This window comes from Carcharodon carcharias, chromosome 4 (genome assembly GCF_017639515.1).
Source record: "Carcharodon carcharias isolate sCarCar2 chromosome 4, sCarCar2.pri, whole genome shotgun sequence".
Classification (NCBI taxonomy): domain Eukaryota; kingdom Metazoa; phylum Chordata; class Chondrichthyes; order Lamniformes; family Lamnidae; genus Carcharodon; species Carcharodon carcharias.
In genome coordinates, this window is record NC_054470.1 from 32,966,962 (window position 1) to 32,983,433 (window position 16,472).

At 42.3% G+C, this 16,472-nt stretch overlaps 1 protein-coding gene across 1 annotated transcript in view; it reads left to right on the forward strand.

The window, feature by feature from the left end:
* The window catches only part of ntrk2a (neurotrophic tyrosine kinase, receptor, type 2a), a 244,533-nt gene that overhangs the window by 65,178 nt on the left and 162,883 nt on the right, over positions 1-16,472 (forward strand). Inside the window, exons 10-11 of the mRNA XM_041185273.1 lie at positions 5,238-5,341; positions 11,041-11,140. Of these exons, the coding sequence (XP_041041207.1) occupies positions 5,238-5,341; positions 11,041-11,140 (204 nt within the window). The remainder of the gene's footprint in view (positions 1-5,237; positions 5,342-11,040; positions 11,141-16,472) is intronic.

A 16,472-nucleotide genomic window follows, 5' to 3' on the forward strand; every position in this document is an offset into this window, starting at 1 on the left:
TTTATTGTAAGATATAAACTGGAGAAAAAGTATCTATGCAATCATTGTACTTGAAAGACATTTGGAAAGTCTCTGTAACAGACATGATCACAGCACAACACAGCCTGTAATTTGATACTATTAGGGACATAAATTAGGAACTTAATTCAAAGAGGTCACAGGATGACTGGTATAGGAAATTAAATTTTTCTGACCTTCCTGGAGAAGAATAGCATTATTCTATATCTAACCATGCTACACATGACCTGTGAGTCCTTGATGCTGATGGTGAGTTCCTGCAGTGGAAACTATACTGTCCCCCAGTTTTAACAATCCTTCTATTAATGAGCACAAAAAAATGGATAAAATAAAATGACAATTGGGCCTGAATTTTTCCTGTGTCAGGCGGGCTCGGCGGGTGCAAGTGGGGGTGGTGGCGGAGCTGACCGCTGCCCGCAATCGGCTCCACGTCGCCATTTTATGTGGGCCCGCGTAATACATGAGCGGTAGCGCTGAGCGCTACCTGTGTGGGCAGGGGGAGGAGGGGGAGTTGGGTCCAGCAGTCTTACCAGCGGGAGCTCCGTGCCTCAGGGAGATTGAAGTGCTTTTTAAAAAAATAAATAAATGGAATAAAAATTTAATGAAACAGGTCCCTTCATGTGACTGTGTCACATGAGTTGGGACATGTTTTCATTTTTCAGAATTTTAAAAAATTTAATTTGTAAATGCTTTAGGAAACCTCATCCCGCTCGTGGATGAGGTTTCCTAAAAAATGTAAAGGCCACATGGCCTTTTTGGCTGCCCACCAACTGTAAGGTTGGACGGGCAGCGTAAATTGGAAATTAATTTGATCCTTAATGGCCTTAATAGGCCTTTTAATTATCAGCGGGTGGATAGCCAACTCCATCGCACACCCACCAAACAAAACATCGTGAGACAGCATGATGACATTGGGATGCACACCCAACGTCATCAGGCATCATTTTACATGTCAGTGTGTCAGACCCACCCCTGGACGCCAACTGAAAACTCCTGGCCTTGGTTACAGACAGAAATTAGTTTTATTATTTTCTAAGGTGTTCTGTTATAAGAACAAAAGAAACAATAGCAGGAATAAGCCATATGACCCTTTGAACTTACCCTGTAATTCAAAAGGATAATGGTTGAATTTCTTTCTACTTTCCTGCCTTATCCACATAGTATCCAAAAATCCATCGATTTCCATCCTGAATGTCTAAACGACTGACCTACCACAGCCAGTGAGTATAGAATTCCAAAAATTCACAACGTTTTGAGTGAAGAAATTTTTCCTCATCTTAGTTCTAAATGGTTGACCACTTATCCTGAAACAATGACCTCTAATTCTGAACTCTCTCACCAAGTGAAACACCTTCTAGCATCACCCTGTCGAGCCCTTTAAAAATTTTATACATTTCAGTGAGATTGCATCTCATTCTTCTAAACCCTAGAGAATATAGGATCCAGACAATCTCTTCTCATAGATCTGCCATTTTATTCCAGGGCCAGGATTGCCCAGTCAGCGAGTGGGGGGTAGGGCTCACTTGCCGACGGGTAAAAAGACGCGGGATGACGTTGGGCGGAACTCCCGACATCACCGCACCCCATTTAAATTTTCATATAGGCGGGGGCTCAGCAGAATCAGCTGTGTGCCCGCCAACGTGTCAATGGCCAATTGAGGCCATTGACAGAGTCATTAAACTATTTAATGGGCCTGCCCATCCAACCTTAAGATTGGCAGGCAGGCCAAGAGCCTTGGTGGGCATTAGAAAAAGCATGAAACCTCATCGATTGGCAGGATGAGGTTTCATGTAGGTTTTTAAGAATGTAATTAAAGTGTCTGTAAAAGTTATGCACATGTCCCAACTCATGCAACATTGTCACATGAGGGGACATGTCAGGGAAATTTCTTTTCTCTATTTTTCAGATTTTCTATTGTAGAGTCGATTTCCCTGAGGCAGCACTTAGCCTCAGGGAGATGAGTGTGCTCTTTCATGCACGTGCGCAAAAGAGCGCACTCTCGACTCACGGAATCCCCCCTCCCCCGCCTGCACAGGGAGCGCATAGCACTTCCACGGGGACGTCACACTGGGCGGGCCTTAATTGGCCCCTCCACCTAAAATGGCAGCGCGCTCCCGATCGGGGACGCTGATCAGAGGTGCGCCTCTGCGCGCCCACTTTTAAACTTCCCCCCTGATGGGGGGAAAATTCTGCCCCAGGAATCAATCCAGTGAATCTTCATTACACCCTCCTTAAGGCAAGTCTATCCTTCCCTAGCTAAGGAGTCCAAAACATATATAATAAATTGGGTCAGTCAGGGTAAGATATTCTAAACAACTATCAAGTTGTCAAGTATTGCTGATAATTTCTTGGCCTGTCTGAAAGCCTTGCAATGTGAAATTCTAATTCAGCTGTGAGCCACATTCATCACAAAAAGCATTGCAGACACAGAGAAACATCATCAACTCTAATCTTCTTTGCTACACCTCACACTGTTTAGAAAGGCAATGGGCTTGTCTAGACTCACATTGTGACTTAAAAACATATGATAGAAATTTTAGAAAGTGTAGGTATTTTAGCAAATGACAAGATGTTACAGTATTACATAACAGGTTTAAGATGTTATGATAAGGACCCATGTCCTTCTTAATAGGTGATAAAAATTGATAAATGAACCAACCCATATACAATAGATTGAGAAAGAAACTGTGGGTTGGATTTTCACCATCCAATTAGGAAGCTCAAGTTGTCTCCTTTAAAAGGGCCCCCATTTGGCATATTTTCATTCTGGGAAGGGGGTTGTTGGGATGGAGTCAGGTCCATTGCCTTTGGAAGCAGTTCGGAGGTGGCTATGAAGGAAGGCAAGAGCCGAGGCTGGCTGTATAGAAGGCCTGGCTTAATTCCCTGAGATTTGTGACCCGTTGTGTAAAAGGCTGTTAGGCCCTCTAGTCCCACCCCCAGCCACCTCCATGCCCCCTCAAACCTCACATGTCACCTCCATGCCCTTTCATACCTGCTGTTTCCAAGTCCATAGCCACTCACTCAGTACCCACAATGAGCAGGCTTCAGGAACCATGGGGAAATGAAAGAAAACTCCAAACAATCTAAAAGAGCTCTCAATCATAAACGCCTAACATTGAAAAAAATTCTCATTGATGAAACCACATCAAAGACAGCTAGTCCTTTAATAGTCTCTTAAAACTGTAAATTAAAACGTGAGCTCAGCCCCTCTGCTAAGATGTGGTTTTGGGGCTTTTGAAACTCAGCCAAGCATTCATAGTGGACTCAGCTGTAATAACAGCCCTTTGTAAATGTCAATGGTGAAGTCTATTGAAACTGCAGGAACAGATGGCTAATTTCTTTTACTAAGGTACACCAGATAACCTGTCAATCAGTGCATTCTAGCAGTAGGTATCTTTTTTACTCTAACTGAAAGCTGCAGCCTGTTTTATTTCATTATTTAAGGGCTAAAGATTTAAATAATTTCAGATCATGACACTTAAACAGCCCTATATACCCAATTGAGAATGGTTCTGCCTCCTACATAAATTTAAGATTGCCAGTTAAGGCCCTTGTAACAGCAGAAATGGAATCTTTTTGAACTCAGCACTCATTTCAAATGGCGCTGATGAGTTTGGGTTTCCCACCTGTGTGATTCATGCCCTGCCCCCTTCCCTCTGCTGGCAAAAATGGGATCTGCCAGAAATGGGGATGGGATTTCCACATTCAGGTTCCACGTGCCATTTCTAAAGGCATCCAGAGTCGACTCAGCTCAATGAAAATCTGGCCCTGTGTAAAGAATTTTAAATTATAATCAATTTTTCAGGAAATATTTTGTTTTTGCATTCTATTGAAGTGATGATGTAATGCAGAAATGTATCATGTTTGATCTAATACTGAAATGTTGGACCATTTTGCTGTCAGACTTTGTGTAAGTTCCCAGATCTATTTATCTCAGTTCTATATTGCTGACAGCATAAAATATAATTAAGGGAATGAAACCTTTACAGGAATAATCTTGAATCTAACAATGCATTTCAGGGGAAACTAGATAAGTACCTGAGGGAAAAAGCAGTAGAAGGATAAACTGATGTGGTTAGATGAAACAGGGTGGAAGTAAGCTTGCGTGGAACATAAACAGCAGCATAGACCATCTGGGTCGAAATTCTATAAATTCTGTAAAGCTCCATGAGCTGAATTTTGCCCCCAATCAGGGGGAGTTGTGCAGGGGTGGGGATGGGTGGGAGCAAGCGCGAACCCGATTGGTGCCCCCGATTGGGTCCGCGCTGCCATTTTACGTGGGTGGGCCAATTAAGGGCCGCCCAGCCTGACGCTCACCCGGAAGCGCTGAGCGGGCGGGGGGGGGGATTCCCTGAGTCGGGCCCTGTGCGTGAAAGAGAGCAGAGATCAATTTAAGGCTTTAAAATTTAAATAAAGGAAAACGAAAGCTTTTAAAACATGTTCCCTCATATGACAGTGTCACATGAGCTATGACATATCAGTTAATTTTTAAATTCATTTTTATTGAATTTTAAAACACTTCATGAAACCTCATCCCGCCCATGGATGAGGTTTCATGAGAAATGCGAAGGCCGCCTGGGCTCTTCGCCTGCCCACCAACCTTAAGGTTGGACGGGCAGCTCATTTAACTGTTTTAATTAGTTTTGAACAGGCCTTTGACAGTTCAGCGAGCGTGCAGCCAACTCGGCTGCGCTCCCACTGAACTGAAAATCTAAATGATGTACGGTGACATCGGGACGCCAGCCCAACGTCACCGCGCATCGTTTTACGTGTCGGCAAGCGGGCCCCGCCCCCGGTCGCCGACTGGAAAATTCTTCCCTATGTAATTAAGCATAGAATTTATTCAGAAATTAATGAGATTTCACTAATACTTTTACAGGAAAGGTTGTTTTAAATATAATTACTGGATACCTGTATTGTCACTCATGGATAAATTATGGGCTGTGGATTCGTGATACTGGTAAAGTTATTCATGTGCGATGGGAAAGGTGCTCATAAGTAATGGGAAGGGTCAGTGGGAAACAATTGTGAAGGTTTTTGAAGGACTTTATGGAGTATTGTCAATACACCATCAAAGCAGGTTGTCATTGAATAATAATTTGTATTCAAGAGATAAATTTATAATATTCTTATAAACATACTAAGATCTTAGCTCACTTTGTTAGTTGGCCAAAACAGGTAATAAAAGACTTGAAAAATGTTATATCTCTTACTTTCAGACGCATATGACCAGTTTATGGATATCTTTGATGTGACCTCTGACAATTCAACTGCAATTGGCCCACCTAATGTCACAGAAAAAACAATGGAAGATGGCATTGCTGTAAGTACCATAGGAGGAGATTAGTGTCCAATAGAACAGATTGCTTCATGCAGCTAGGTAAAAGTAGAGAACAAGATTTGTATTTATATAGCACCTTTCATAACCTCAGGACGTCTCAAAATTCTATACAGCCAAGGAATCACTTTTGATATGTGTTGACTGTTGGAATGTAAGTAACACTTTGGCAAAGTTTTAAATAGCAAGGTGCCGTAAATAGTGATGTTGAGGAATAAACATTGACCAGGACATTGGGAAGAATTCGCCTGTTTTTCATCAAAATAGACCATGGGATCTTTTACACGCTTGGGGGAGGGGAGATGGGGGTCTCATTTTATTGTCTCATCCAAAAGACATCACCCCCAAAAGTGCAGCACTCAATTAGTAGTGCATTGAATTGTCAGCCTATATTATGTGCTCAACTCTCTGGAGTGGGACCACAACTTTCTGACTCAGAGGGGACGGTGCCACCACTCAGCCAAGACTAAGTGGTTGCCACTTGCTGTTTTATAGAATAATAATTGCAATCAAATTAGATGCTGCGATGGAGGGAGTCTTTTAATGAAGAATGAGTTAGATGGCCTCACTCATCTCCATTTACCTTTCTCACCACTGTGATACCAAAGAAGTCCGAAAATAGAATGACAAGGTATGCATGCGCCATGGTCATTCACCATTGGTGAGGTTGCAGCATTACTGTAACGCCCTGACCACTAACCCTGAAACTGTCATGCAGCACATCAATTAACTGCAGGATTCAAAGCATTTTCACTGACTTTTAAAAACAATTTGATGTCAAAGAGAGTTCCCAACTTTAGCATGTCCATTAATCTAAAATTAAAAATGCAAATAATATTCATTTTCAATTTCCTCAGTGCCTGGAGGATATCTTGTTAATATTCCCAATGGATGCATTCTGGCCATGCATATGTAATTGTAATGGTTTTATTGAATAGCTTTACCTCTTTGCAACTTCATGACACTAATCAACTACATCATGTTAATTCTCAAGGCACAGTTGTAAATAGCCCAACATGGAACTTGACCTTTTTTTGAGTGAAAGGGAACAAGGAGAAATTAAGTATTTTGATTTGCATTGTGAAACTGTACACAGCAGTGGTATATTTAAAATGTATTTTTGAAAAATTAGTAAGTCACTTTATTTTCCCTTTGCAAAATCAACATAAGAAGTGCATTGGTACTTATACCCAGCACTCTAATGGAAAGCTTAGAGATCATGCTGAGATTCCCAGCTGAGCAGCTCCTGATACTGGCCATGCTATCAGTTGGAGCTATCAAGTGGAGATGCTCCTCCACTGAAAGGAATGGGGTTTTGACCAGCTAATCATGCTTTTCCAATCTTGTGCAATCGCTGAGCAGCCAGATACAGAGCAGCACTGGCAGAGCAGGTCAGCTGCCGATTGATACTCAAGGGTAAAAAAGATAGAAAAGTGCAAAAGAATAAGGGAACATATCTCAGATGGCTTCAGCAACTTGGCTAACACCTACTGTGATATCAAGAATTAAGTTCATCACCATCGCTGAAAACTGAGTCCTATTTGCTAGATAACCACAGTACATTATTGAGGGTCTGCAGCCTGTAATCACCAAGAGCACTTTTGTTCTTTTAATATCACAATATGAAGTAATGATTTGCATCTTTGCTCTGATTTTTTAAATCCATTTGGGCTACAGAGATTTAGGGCATCGTGTAGCTGCACAGCCTTACAATAGCAGAGCTGGAAGAATGTGTGGTCACGATAGGATTTAGGATTAGAGAAGAGTAAACATAGACCAAGATTAACAGTTACTTTATGAAATACAATGGATGAATCATTGAACAATAATCAAGAGTTGCCATGACAATTATTTACGTATCAACAAAATCGTTTTCTTTGAAGTTAGATTGATGTAGCTTGGATCATTATGTTGGTGCTCTTATTTATAATGTTAAAGATCTGGGGCCTTTATTTTAAGCTCCCAGTGAGTTTTGAGTGGGTAGATTGTGAGGAGAAATGGAAACTCACCAGTTGCTTCAGAGGCCAGGCCGAGGCATTGTTAACTTCCAGGTTCCTAGTTCTGTAAAATTGGGCAGCCATAAGCTGCCTGCCAGCACTCTGGTAAGTATGGGGAAGATGGTGCTGGGAGGTTCGCACAGGATGTGGGTGGGGGTGCAGGGGCACAATGGCTGTCTGGGACAGGGAAACCTAAACATTTCTTGTAGGACCTGGAGAGGGGCTCTCGCTAACGTGGCAAAGGAAAGCACAAAGCTTAGTTTTTAGGGTATCTTCGCCTTCCTGTCAAGTCCCGACACCCTTTGGTCTGGCATGAAAGCCAAAGCAGCTTCCCCACGAAAGCCGGAGTTAAAATTGCAGTGGGAATTTGATAGCATGAATAAACCCTGATCTCCATATTTATAAGCACTGCACTGGCTTTGGCTGGGTATCTTAACCATCTGTCCAGAAGCATGCATAAAAATTGCAATTGATATGATCTGGGTGGCATGATGGGAGGTAAATCATCTAGGTGATTTTCACCAGGCCTATGGTTAAAATTATCTTCTGGATCTGCAAGTTTGCTGCGGGTTTATAGAAACATCAGGTTCCACTAATCTGATTTTTTTAAAAAAGTATTTGCTATGAAGGACCTGATGGTCAAACATTATGAATTCAGTAACTAAATGGAGTAATAAACCTGAGATAATGACATTACTGCCAACTTACAGCGAACATCTGAGCACTAATCTTCATTAGCCTATTAAGAGTAGTGACAATATACTTCATTATATATAAAGTGAGCCAATGCTGCCAGTCATAAAATGTTTATATCCTTGTTACATTAATTTAGTAAATAAAAGTGCAGCTCATTGCATAATGTTGACTTATGTGAATCATTCACATTGCACCATCATTGCATTCTGATTGTTTCGATTCCTCTAGTGATCTCACAGCAACAGTGTGCATTCAGAAATGTGTGAATAACTGAATGACTGCCCATGTGCAGTGATGCTCCATGGAAGTTTTAACAGGTCTTTGGAAGTGTATTTGGAGGCCTGGGAATGAACAATGTGGGCTGGTTTTGGTGACCTCCAGCCATAGTCAGGGTTCAGTTTCATTCAACCAGAGAACCGTCAGTACTGATAAGCTGTGGGTGGCAGCAAATCCATAGGGTCATCCGTTCAGCTTGGACCTGCAGCAAGGTATTGAAGAGGGCAGCTGGTCTAGTAGGGCAAAGGAGCATTGGAGGGCATTATTAAAGGTATGAGGATAAGCAACAAGGTAAGGGAGGAAAAGTTATGCTCAATCTGCTGCCCATAAGATAACAAGTAAATTACTTTTTATTACTTCCAGGAGTTTTTCCAGTGATTCCTTTAAAGGATGCTGGTTCTGGCTGCTTTCTTTTCTGTGCAGAGGAACATTGTAATATAAGAACATTAGGAACAGGAGTAAGGCATTCAACCCACAAGCCTATTCCAGCAATCAATTAGATCATGGTTGATCTGTATCACAACAATATTTCCCATCTTTGTTCCATTTCCCTTGACACTCTTACTTAACAAAAATATATCCATCTCAGTTCTGAAAGTTCCAATAGTCCCAGCATCTACAAGCTTTTGGGGGAGGGTGGAGTAAGCAGATCAAGCACTCAGCAGGTGCAATGCTTAACTACACCAAAGCACATCACAGGGCCATGGTCCACATTGAATAATGAAGCTCCTGGCCATTTCCGGAGGGAGCTCTGGTTGCCTAAATAGAGGTCTGCACAAAAACGACTATAGGCTCATGTGGGTTAAGTCAATAGTGCATTTACTTTTGTTATTTTTATCTGACTACTGTCCTTTCTCACTGTAAAATGTTTGGTGCAAATATCAAAATCAGGTCCTCTGGAATGTTCTTAGCTTTAGGGCCATTATATTGACTCCACGTATTAGGTCATATCACTTCAGCACTGGATCAGCAACTTAGCTGGTCTCAGCAGAGAACAGAGTGGGTTTCAGTAGCTCTGCACTAGTTATGTCTCTTTGGAATTCATTGTATGAGAAGTGCATTAGTCGCTGTAAACCCACTGAATTAGAATTTTTAAAATGTTCTTTCCAAATCAACGTTTCAGTTGCAATTTGGAGCTAGGCAAAAATATGTTGATTGTTGGTTTGTAGCCTCGAGACAGTTTCATGAATGAGCTGAGGGTTAATAATACTTCATGAGCTCCTGATATAATCAAAATACATTGGTGATAAAGTTCAACGCAAGCTAAAGATATGTGCACAGTTGGACAGTATTTCAGAATTACACTTGTCTACATTGAAGGACATTTGCTGGTCTTGCGATTGTTTCTCCAATTTAACAGAACTAAGGTTACCAAATCTCATTGTAGGCCTTCCTGGAGGTTTAAGCATATGATCTGATCACATGACATCAGCAAGTGTTATTTGTTATTTTCTGTATTTGTGTATCTTTGCTCATGATTTCGTGCCTTAGTAACAGGAGGTCACCTTCCAGCAGGCAAAGAAGGGAAATCGAGGGTAGGGAAGAGGGGGAAACTTTTGGAAGGGACTAGGTGGAAATTGCGAGGGTGGAGGAAACTAAAGGTGGGAAGAACTTTTATTCAACTGGGTTTCAGAATTTAAAAGTTTTTTAAGAATCTAGAAAAATAATAATTTTTAAAATATTATAAACATCATGGTGCCAGTTTTACACCAGTTAGGTTGGAAGTTAAAATGCCATTAGTTACTTATCTGGATTCTACCACCTTCCTGAGAAGATGCAAGGACAGATGCCCATAGCCAGAGGGTCCTCCTGATTATATGAATGTTGAGTGCAATGGTGTTCATGAGACCTAGGGCTGAATTTTCCCCCGTCAGGGGGGGTTGTGAGGGGGCAAGCAGGAGCAAGCATGAACCCGACCAGCACCCCTGATCAGGTGCATGCCGCCATTTTACATGGGTGGGCCAATTAAGGCCTGCCAGCGTGACACACATCCAGAAGCGCTGAGCGCTGAGTGCTCCCTGTGCGGGCGGTGGCGGATTCCCTGAATCGGAGCCTGTGCTCTTTCGCACATATGCACAAAAGAGTGCAGAAATCTCCCTGAGGCACCTCTGTGTTAGTTAGCTTAAGTTATGAAAAATTTAATTAAAGAAAAAAAAAATTTTAAAGACACGTCCCCTCATGTGAAACTGTCACATGAGCTGGGACATGTCCATTAACTTTTTCAAAAATTTATATTTAATTAATAAACCCTTCATGAAACTTCATCCCGCTCATGGATGAGGACAGTGATGTCGGGATGCCCGCCCGATGTCACTGCGCGTCATTTTATGTGTCGGCGAGCGGGTCCCGCCCCTGCTCACCGACCGGAACATTCTTCCTCTGATTACAATTTTAACTGATGCCAACCTAGCACAGAAACTAACTAGTCCCAGAGAAGACCATAAATTGTGTTTTTCTTTCCTCTGTCCAGGGCAGGAGCAAGAGTGTTTATTTGGGGCCCACTGAAGGAAGCCTAGAGTTTTCCTGCCCCAGGTGATCTCCGCCTTTCCTGAACACACAATTCCCTAGTGAACAAAGATAACACAAGAAAGCTTCACAATACAATTGGTAGTCTACAGTTACAGTCCCAAGAAAGAATAATTAAGGATGATGTATGTTCAAAATTTAAACAAAAACTGATCTGTGTTTCCTAATGTCAAGATTTTTATATCTCAGGTGTATGTTGTCGTTGGGGTTGCAGCATTGGCATGCACTGGACTGATACTAATGCTAATAATTCTCAAGTTTGGCAAACACTCCAAGTTTGGAATGAAAGGTAAGGAGGACACAGTTTTGTTAAATTGGTGTGTTGTAAATAAAACTCTATTCAAGCTGAGTGTAGACGTATCAATTCAGTCTGCGATTGATAATCATTGGATTAGGATTTAATAACTTCATTCAGCAGATGGACTATTATCAAACCAATATACCTCTGAACAATATACCACACAAATATTCAAAATAATACCTCACAGGTATTTTGAATTTCATGAAACGTTTTGCCAATTATGCATGAATTTGTCTGTGTTAGTTAATTCGAATAGAGCTAATAGAACAATATGTAAAATTCAGATGGAATTTTAGGCAGGTGCCCCTTCCTTCCCCCCCACTGCTTATTTGTAATTTAAAGGATGGAATGGATGACTCACAATTGATAAGTTACTTCATGAAGATAATAGTCAACAAAACTCAGTTGCTTCTGTTTGTGACTTTCATCACTTCTTGCTCAAACTGGTAAGTGCAACAAAAATAAATTATGCCTCTTGGGGAATCATTGTGGTTAGAAAAATATGCTTTACCTTGCTGGCTGGAGAAGAGCATTCTGTAAGGGAAAAATAAAATTAAATAGGAAGAAAAGTGGAGGGACTCCATTTATGAAGTAACAGTTCAGTTCAACAAGGACATGGCAACATTATCCAATGACTGAAAGGCTATCTTAAAGAGTGTGAGGTCCTCATATATCAGAATCAACATGTTTGCTGTCCATTGCCAGGTAGAATTGTTTATTTTTACTTTGAAAGCCCTGTACTATCCTTGATAAATTCTATTGGACCCCTGTTCCCCAGTATATCAAATTGGAAGACCTCATTCTGGTTTATAAGTTGCTCCATGGTTAAGCCATAACCAACCTTTTTCCAGTTTTACATCCTAACTTCTGCCCTTAATTCCTCTGAATCTGGCCTCCTAAGCTTCCAACTTCCTTCCCCATCATTTTTGGTTTCATGGTTTTCAGCTGTCTCAGTTTTACTCTTTGAAAATTCCTCCCTTAAGCCCTGAATGTAGTGCTTGCCTTTTTATTATGCTGTAAAGGGAACAATAATCTTTGTGAGACATATTCAACCTATAAGGGTCTGTGTCCCACCTGAGATGGGATATTCCTTCTTTGTGAAGAGACAAATCATCAGAGCCTTGTTAGATTTCTGAACAAGCAAAGACTAGTTTAGCTGATTTTTCCAACAGACCTATCTTTAAGAAAGTCATCATTATTGCCTGCATGAAATTGGCATGTCCTGTGACAAACCAATGTGTGTATTGGTTTATGTGTAGAATGGGATCAAATGGAATCCAACATAGAAACATAGGGCAGAATTTTGCCCTTGGTGGGCCCCACTGGCTTGGTGGCGGGTGGACAGCCGACCCCCGCCGCTGAAACGGGGCCCGCCACCATTTTGAGTGAGCGGGCCAATTAAGGTCTGCCTAGCAGCCTTCCCAACAGTTGTGCGGGGTGGGGGGGAGGTTGGGGGAGGGAATCCCCAGCTGTTAAAGTGCACTCTTTTGCACATGCGGGTGGAAGAGCACACTGCTCCCTGAGACTTAAGTGCTGTCTCAAGGAGATCAGTGACAGTCTGAAAAACTTAAAAAATAGAAAAATAAAAATATTATTAGCATGTCTCCCTCATGTGACAATCTCACACGAGATGGGACATGTTAATAAAAATGACATAAACTTTATTAAACTTTTAAAAAACAGACATGAAACCTAATCCCGCCAGCGGATGAGGTTTCATGTATTATCAGAAGCTTGCTGGGGCTCCTGGCCTGCCCGCCAGCCTTAAGGCTGGACGGGCAGGTCTTTAACAATCTTAATTAGCCTGACAATGGCCTTAATTGACCATTGACAGGTTGGCAGGTGGACAGCTGATTTCGCTGTTCGCCCGCCTTCCTAAAAATTTAAAGGGACCGGGATGACGTGGGGGGTTCCTCCCGATGTCATCCCGCGTCATTTTCCCGTTGGCGAGCAGGCCCCGCCCCCAAATCACCAACGGGAAAATCCTGGCCATAGAAACTAGGAACAGGAATAGGCCATTTGGCCCTTCGAGCCTGCTCTGCCATTCGATATGATCATGGTTGATCCCCTATCTCAATGTCATATTCCTGCTTTCTCTCCATACCCTTTATGCTCCTAATATCCAAAAAATTATCAATTTCTTTCTTGAATATACTCAGTGACCTGGCCTCCGCTGCCTTCCGTGATAGAGAATTCCACAGGTTGACTATTCTCTGAGTGAAGAAATTTTTCCTCATCTCAGCCCTAAATGACCTGCCCCATATCCTGAGACTGTGGCCCCTGGTCCTAGACTCCCCAGCCAGGGGAAACATCCTCCGTGCATCTAGTCTGTCTTGCCCTGTTAGAATTTTATACATTCCAATCAGATCCCACTCATTCTTCTAAACTCTAGTGAATATGGGCCCAGTCAAGCCAACCTCTCCTCATATGATAGTCCTGGTATTTCTGGTATCAGCCTAGTGAACCTTCGCTCACTCCCTCTATGACAAGTATATCCTTTCCTGGGTAGGGAGACTACTTAGCATTGCATTTCCATGGTAACTTTTAAAATGCACACTTAGGGCCGGATTTTCATGGAGTCAAGCTGATTCCAGAGGTCTTCAAAATTTGAGGACGAGACTCAGATGTGGAAGCCCATTTTGGTAGATACCATTTTTGCTGACAGGGGTAGGGGATGGGGCATCAATCACACAGGTGGTAAAAACAAAATTTTCCTTCCATCATAAGGTCAGAAGTGGAAATGTTCACTGATGATTGCACAATGTTCAGCATCATTCACAACTCCTCAGATACTGAAGCAGTCCATGTCCAAATGCATCAAGACCTGGACAATATCCAGGCTTGAGCTGGATACACAAGTGTCAGACAATGACCATCTCCAACAGGAAAGAACCTGACCATCACCCCTTGACATTCAATGGCATCATCATCACTGAATCCCCCACTATCAACATCCTGGGAGTTAACATTGACCATAAACTGAACTGGGCTAGCCATATAAATACTGTGGTTACAAGAACAGGTCAGAGGCTTGCCTGGATCAATGCAGCCCTGACAACACTCAAGAAGCTTGACAACATCCAAGACAAAGCAGCAAGCCTGATTGGCACCACAAACGTTCACTCTCTCTACTACCGACGCACAGTAGCAGCAGTGTGTACCATCTACAAGATGCACTGCAGAAACTGACCAAGCATCCTTAGACAGCACTTTTCAAACCCTTAACCACTACCATCTAGATGGACAAGGGCAGCAGCTAGATGGGAAACCATCACCTGGAATTTCCCCTCCAAATCACTCACAATCCTGACTTGGAAATATATCCCCATTCCTTCACTGTCGCTGAGTCAAAATCCTGGAACTCCCTTCCTAACAGCACTTTGGATGTACCTACACCACCGTGGCTGCAGTGGTTTAAGAAGGCAGCTCACCACCGCCTTCTCAAGGGCAACTTGGGATGGGCAATACATGCTGGCCCAACTAGTGAAGCCTAGATCCCGTAAATGAATTTTTAAAACAGCAGTGCCTTTTGAAATTAGTGCTGAGTACAAACGGTCCTAACTTTTGCTCTTCCAATGACCTTAAGCTGCAGCGTAGGGGTCAGGAAGTGATGGAATAAACATAAATGCTCCTGAATGGTGGATAAGGTCTGTTTAATTATCACAATCTCAAGTTATTTAAATCCACAGCCTCTAAACATGAAAAGAACAGGTTGTAGCTGTCGATTAGAGTAAAAGAAAATCAAAAACCTACTGCTGGAATGCTTTGGTTGACAGGCCATCTGGTGTAGCTTATAAAAAATATTGCCATTTTATCCTGCAGTTTCAGTAAGCTTCACTGTTGACATTTCCCAAAGGCTGTCATTACTGCCGAGCCCGTTATGAATGCTTGGCTGAGTTTCGGAAGCTCTGAAAATACTTATCTCAGCTGGGGGACTGAGTTCACATTTTGATAGTTTTAAGAGCTTATTAAAGGATTAGCTATGTTTGATGTGGCTACTGAATAGATATTTGTTTTAGTAACAGACTAACCATTTATGGGGATTTAAAATCTTTGAAAGAGGTTTATGATTGATCGTTTTTCTCAGTATTAAGTATGTATCAGTGAGAGCTCTCTTACATTGTTAGAAGTTTAAGATTTTTACATTTTCACATGGCTCCCGAGATCTGCCCATAATAGATACTGGGTGAATGGCTATGGAGGTGGCATGGAAGTTTATGAGGTGGCTATGGAGGCAGCAATGGGGTAAGAAGTGGCATGGGAGCCCAGACATCTATTAGCATAACAGAACACATGTGCCCTAGAGGAAAAATTGTTTGATTGACAGCTCAGGCTCTCTGATTTTAATGTTGACATAAGTTAAGTGGTTTCATGTGTTTGTCGTTTTGAAACTTCAAAGGATCTGAATGATTGACATTTTTCATGGGAGAATGTGATCAATGGATTACATTTTCAAAGTTTTTTTACACATATCGCTGTACATTGTATGTAGTGTTCATTGGTCCCAGAAAGTTTACAGCGGAAAGTGGGCATGGAAGTGCCAGAGCCTGGCATAGGGAGCATGAGGGGCCTGAGTGGTTGGGTGGAAGGACAGAACCTGGCATAAGGGGCATGATGGGGCTTAGAAGGTGAGTGGAAGGGCAGAACTTGGCATGGGGGCATGAGTAGACATGGGGGAAGGGGCACATGAGATGACATGGATGGGGCATGGAGAGTGTTTGGAGGGTGAAGGGGGTTTGAGGGGTGAGGTCTGGAGGGCGTTTGTACTTTTTTTCAATGAGACACCATCACTGAGGGGTCCTTTTAAACAGCCCACCTCGGCACCTAGCAGCCTCTGTGGCTTCCTCTGCACTTCTTCCCGGGTCAGCTGACCCGACTCCAGCTTGCACCCACCTCCCAGCAATGAAGATCTCACTTTGTTGGGCATTTTCTCCCAAGGTGGGTGGGCCGAGCTGAGAATTTTCTGAACTCCTCCTACCCGTGTTGAGAATGGAATCCAGGCATTTAAGTCAATTTATAAAAGGTGATTGAGAGAAGTTGAATGATGATTCTTTTCCATTCAGCTCTCCCTTCTCCCAGCAGGGAAGCATTTGGTCTCCACTATGTGCCTCCCCTCTACTATTTGGTTGAGATCAAAGCTCCACTTTCTGAGAGATTCTAACGGCTGCTTGAAGCACTGTTCACAAAGCTTCTACCAAGGATTTGTTTATTCATATAGTTGATTAGTAACGATATATATATCATTTTAAAATTATATATTCTGACAGCTTTGCAAATTTACAGAGTGATTATCTGAGACTGACAGCTTTGCCAATACTAT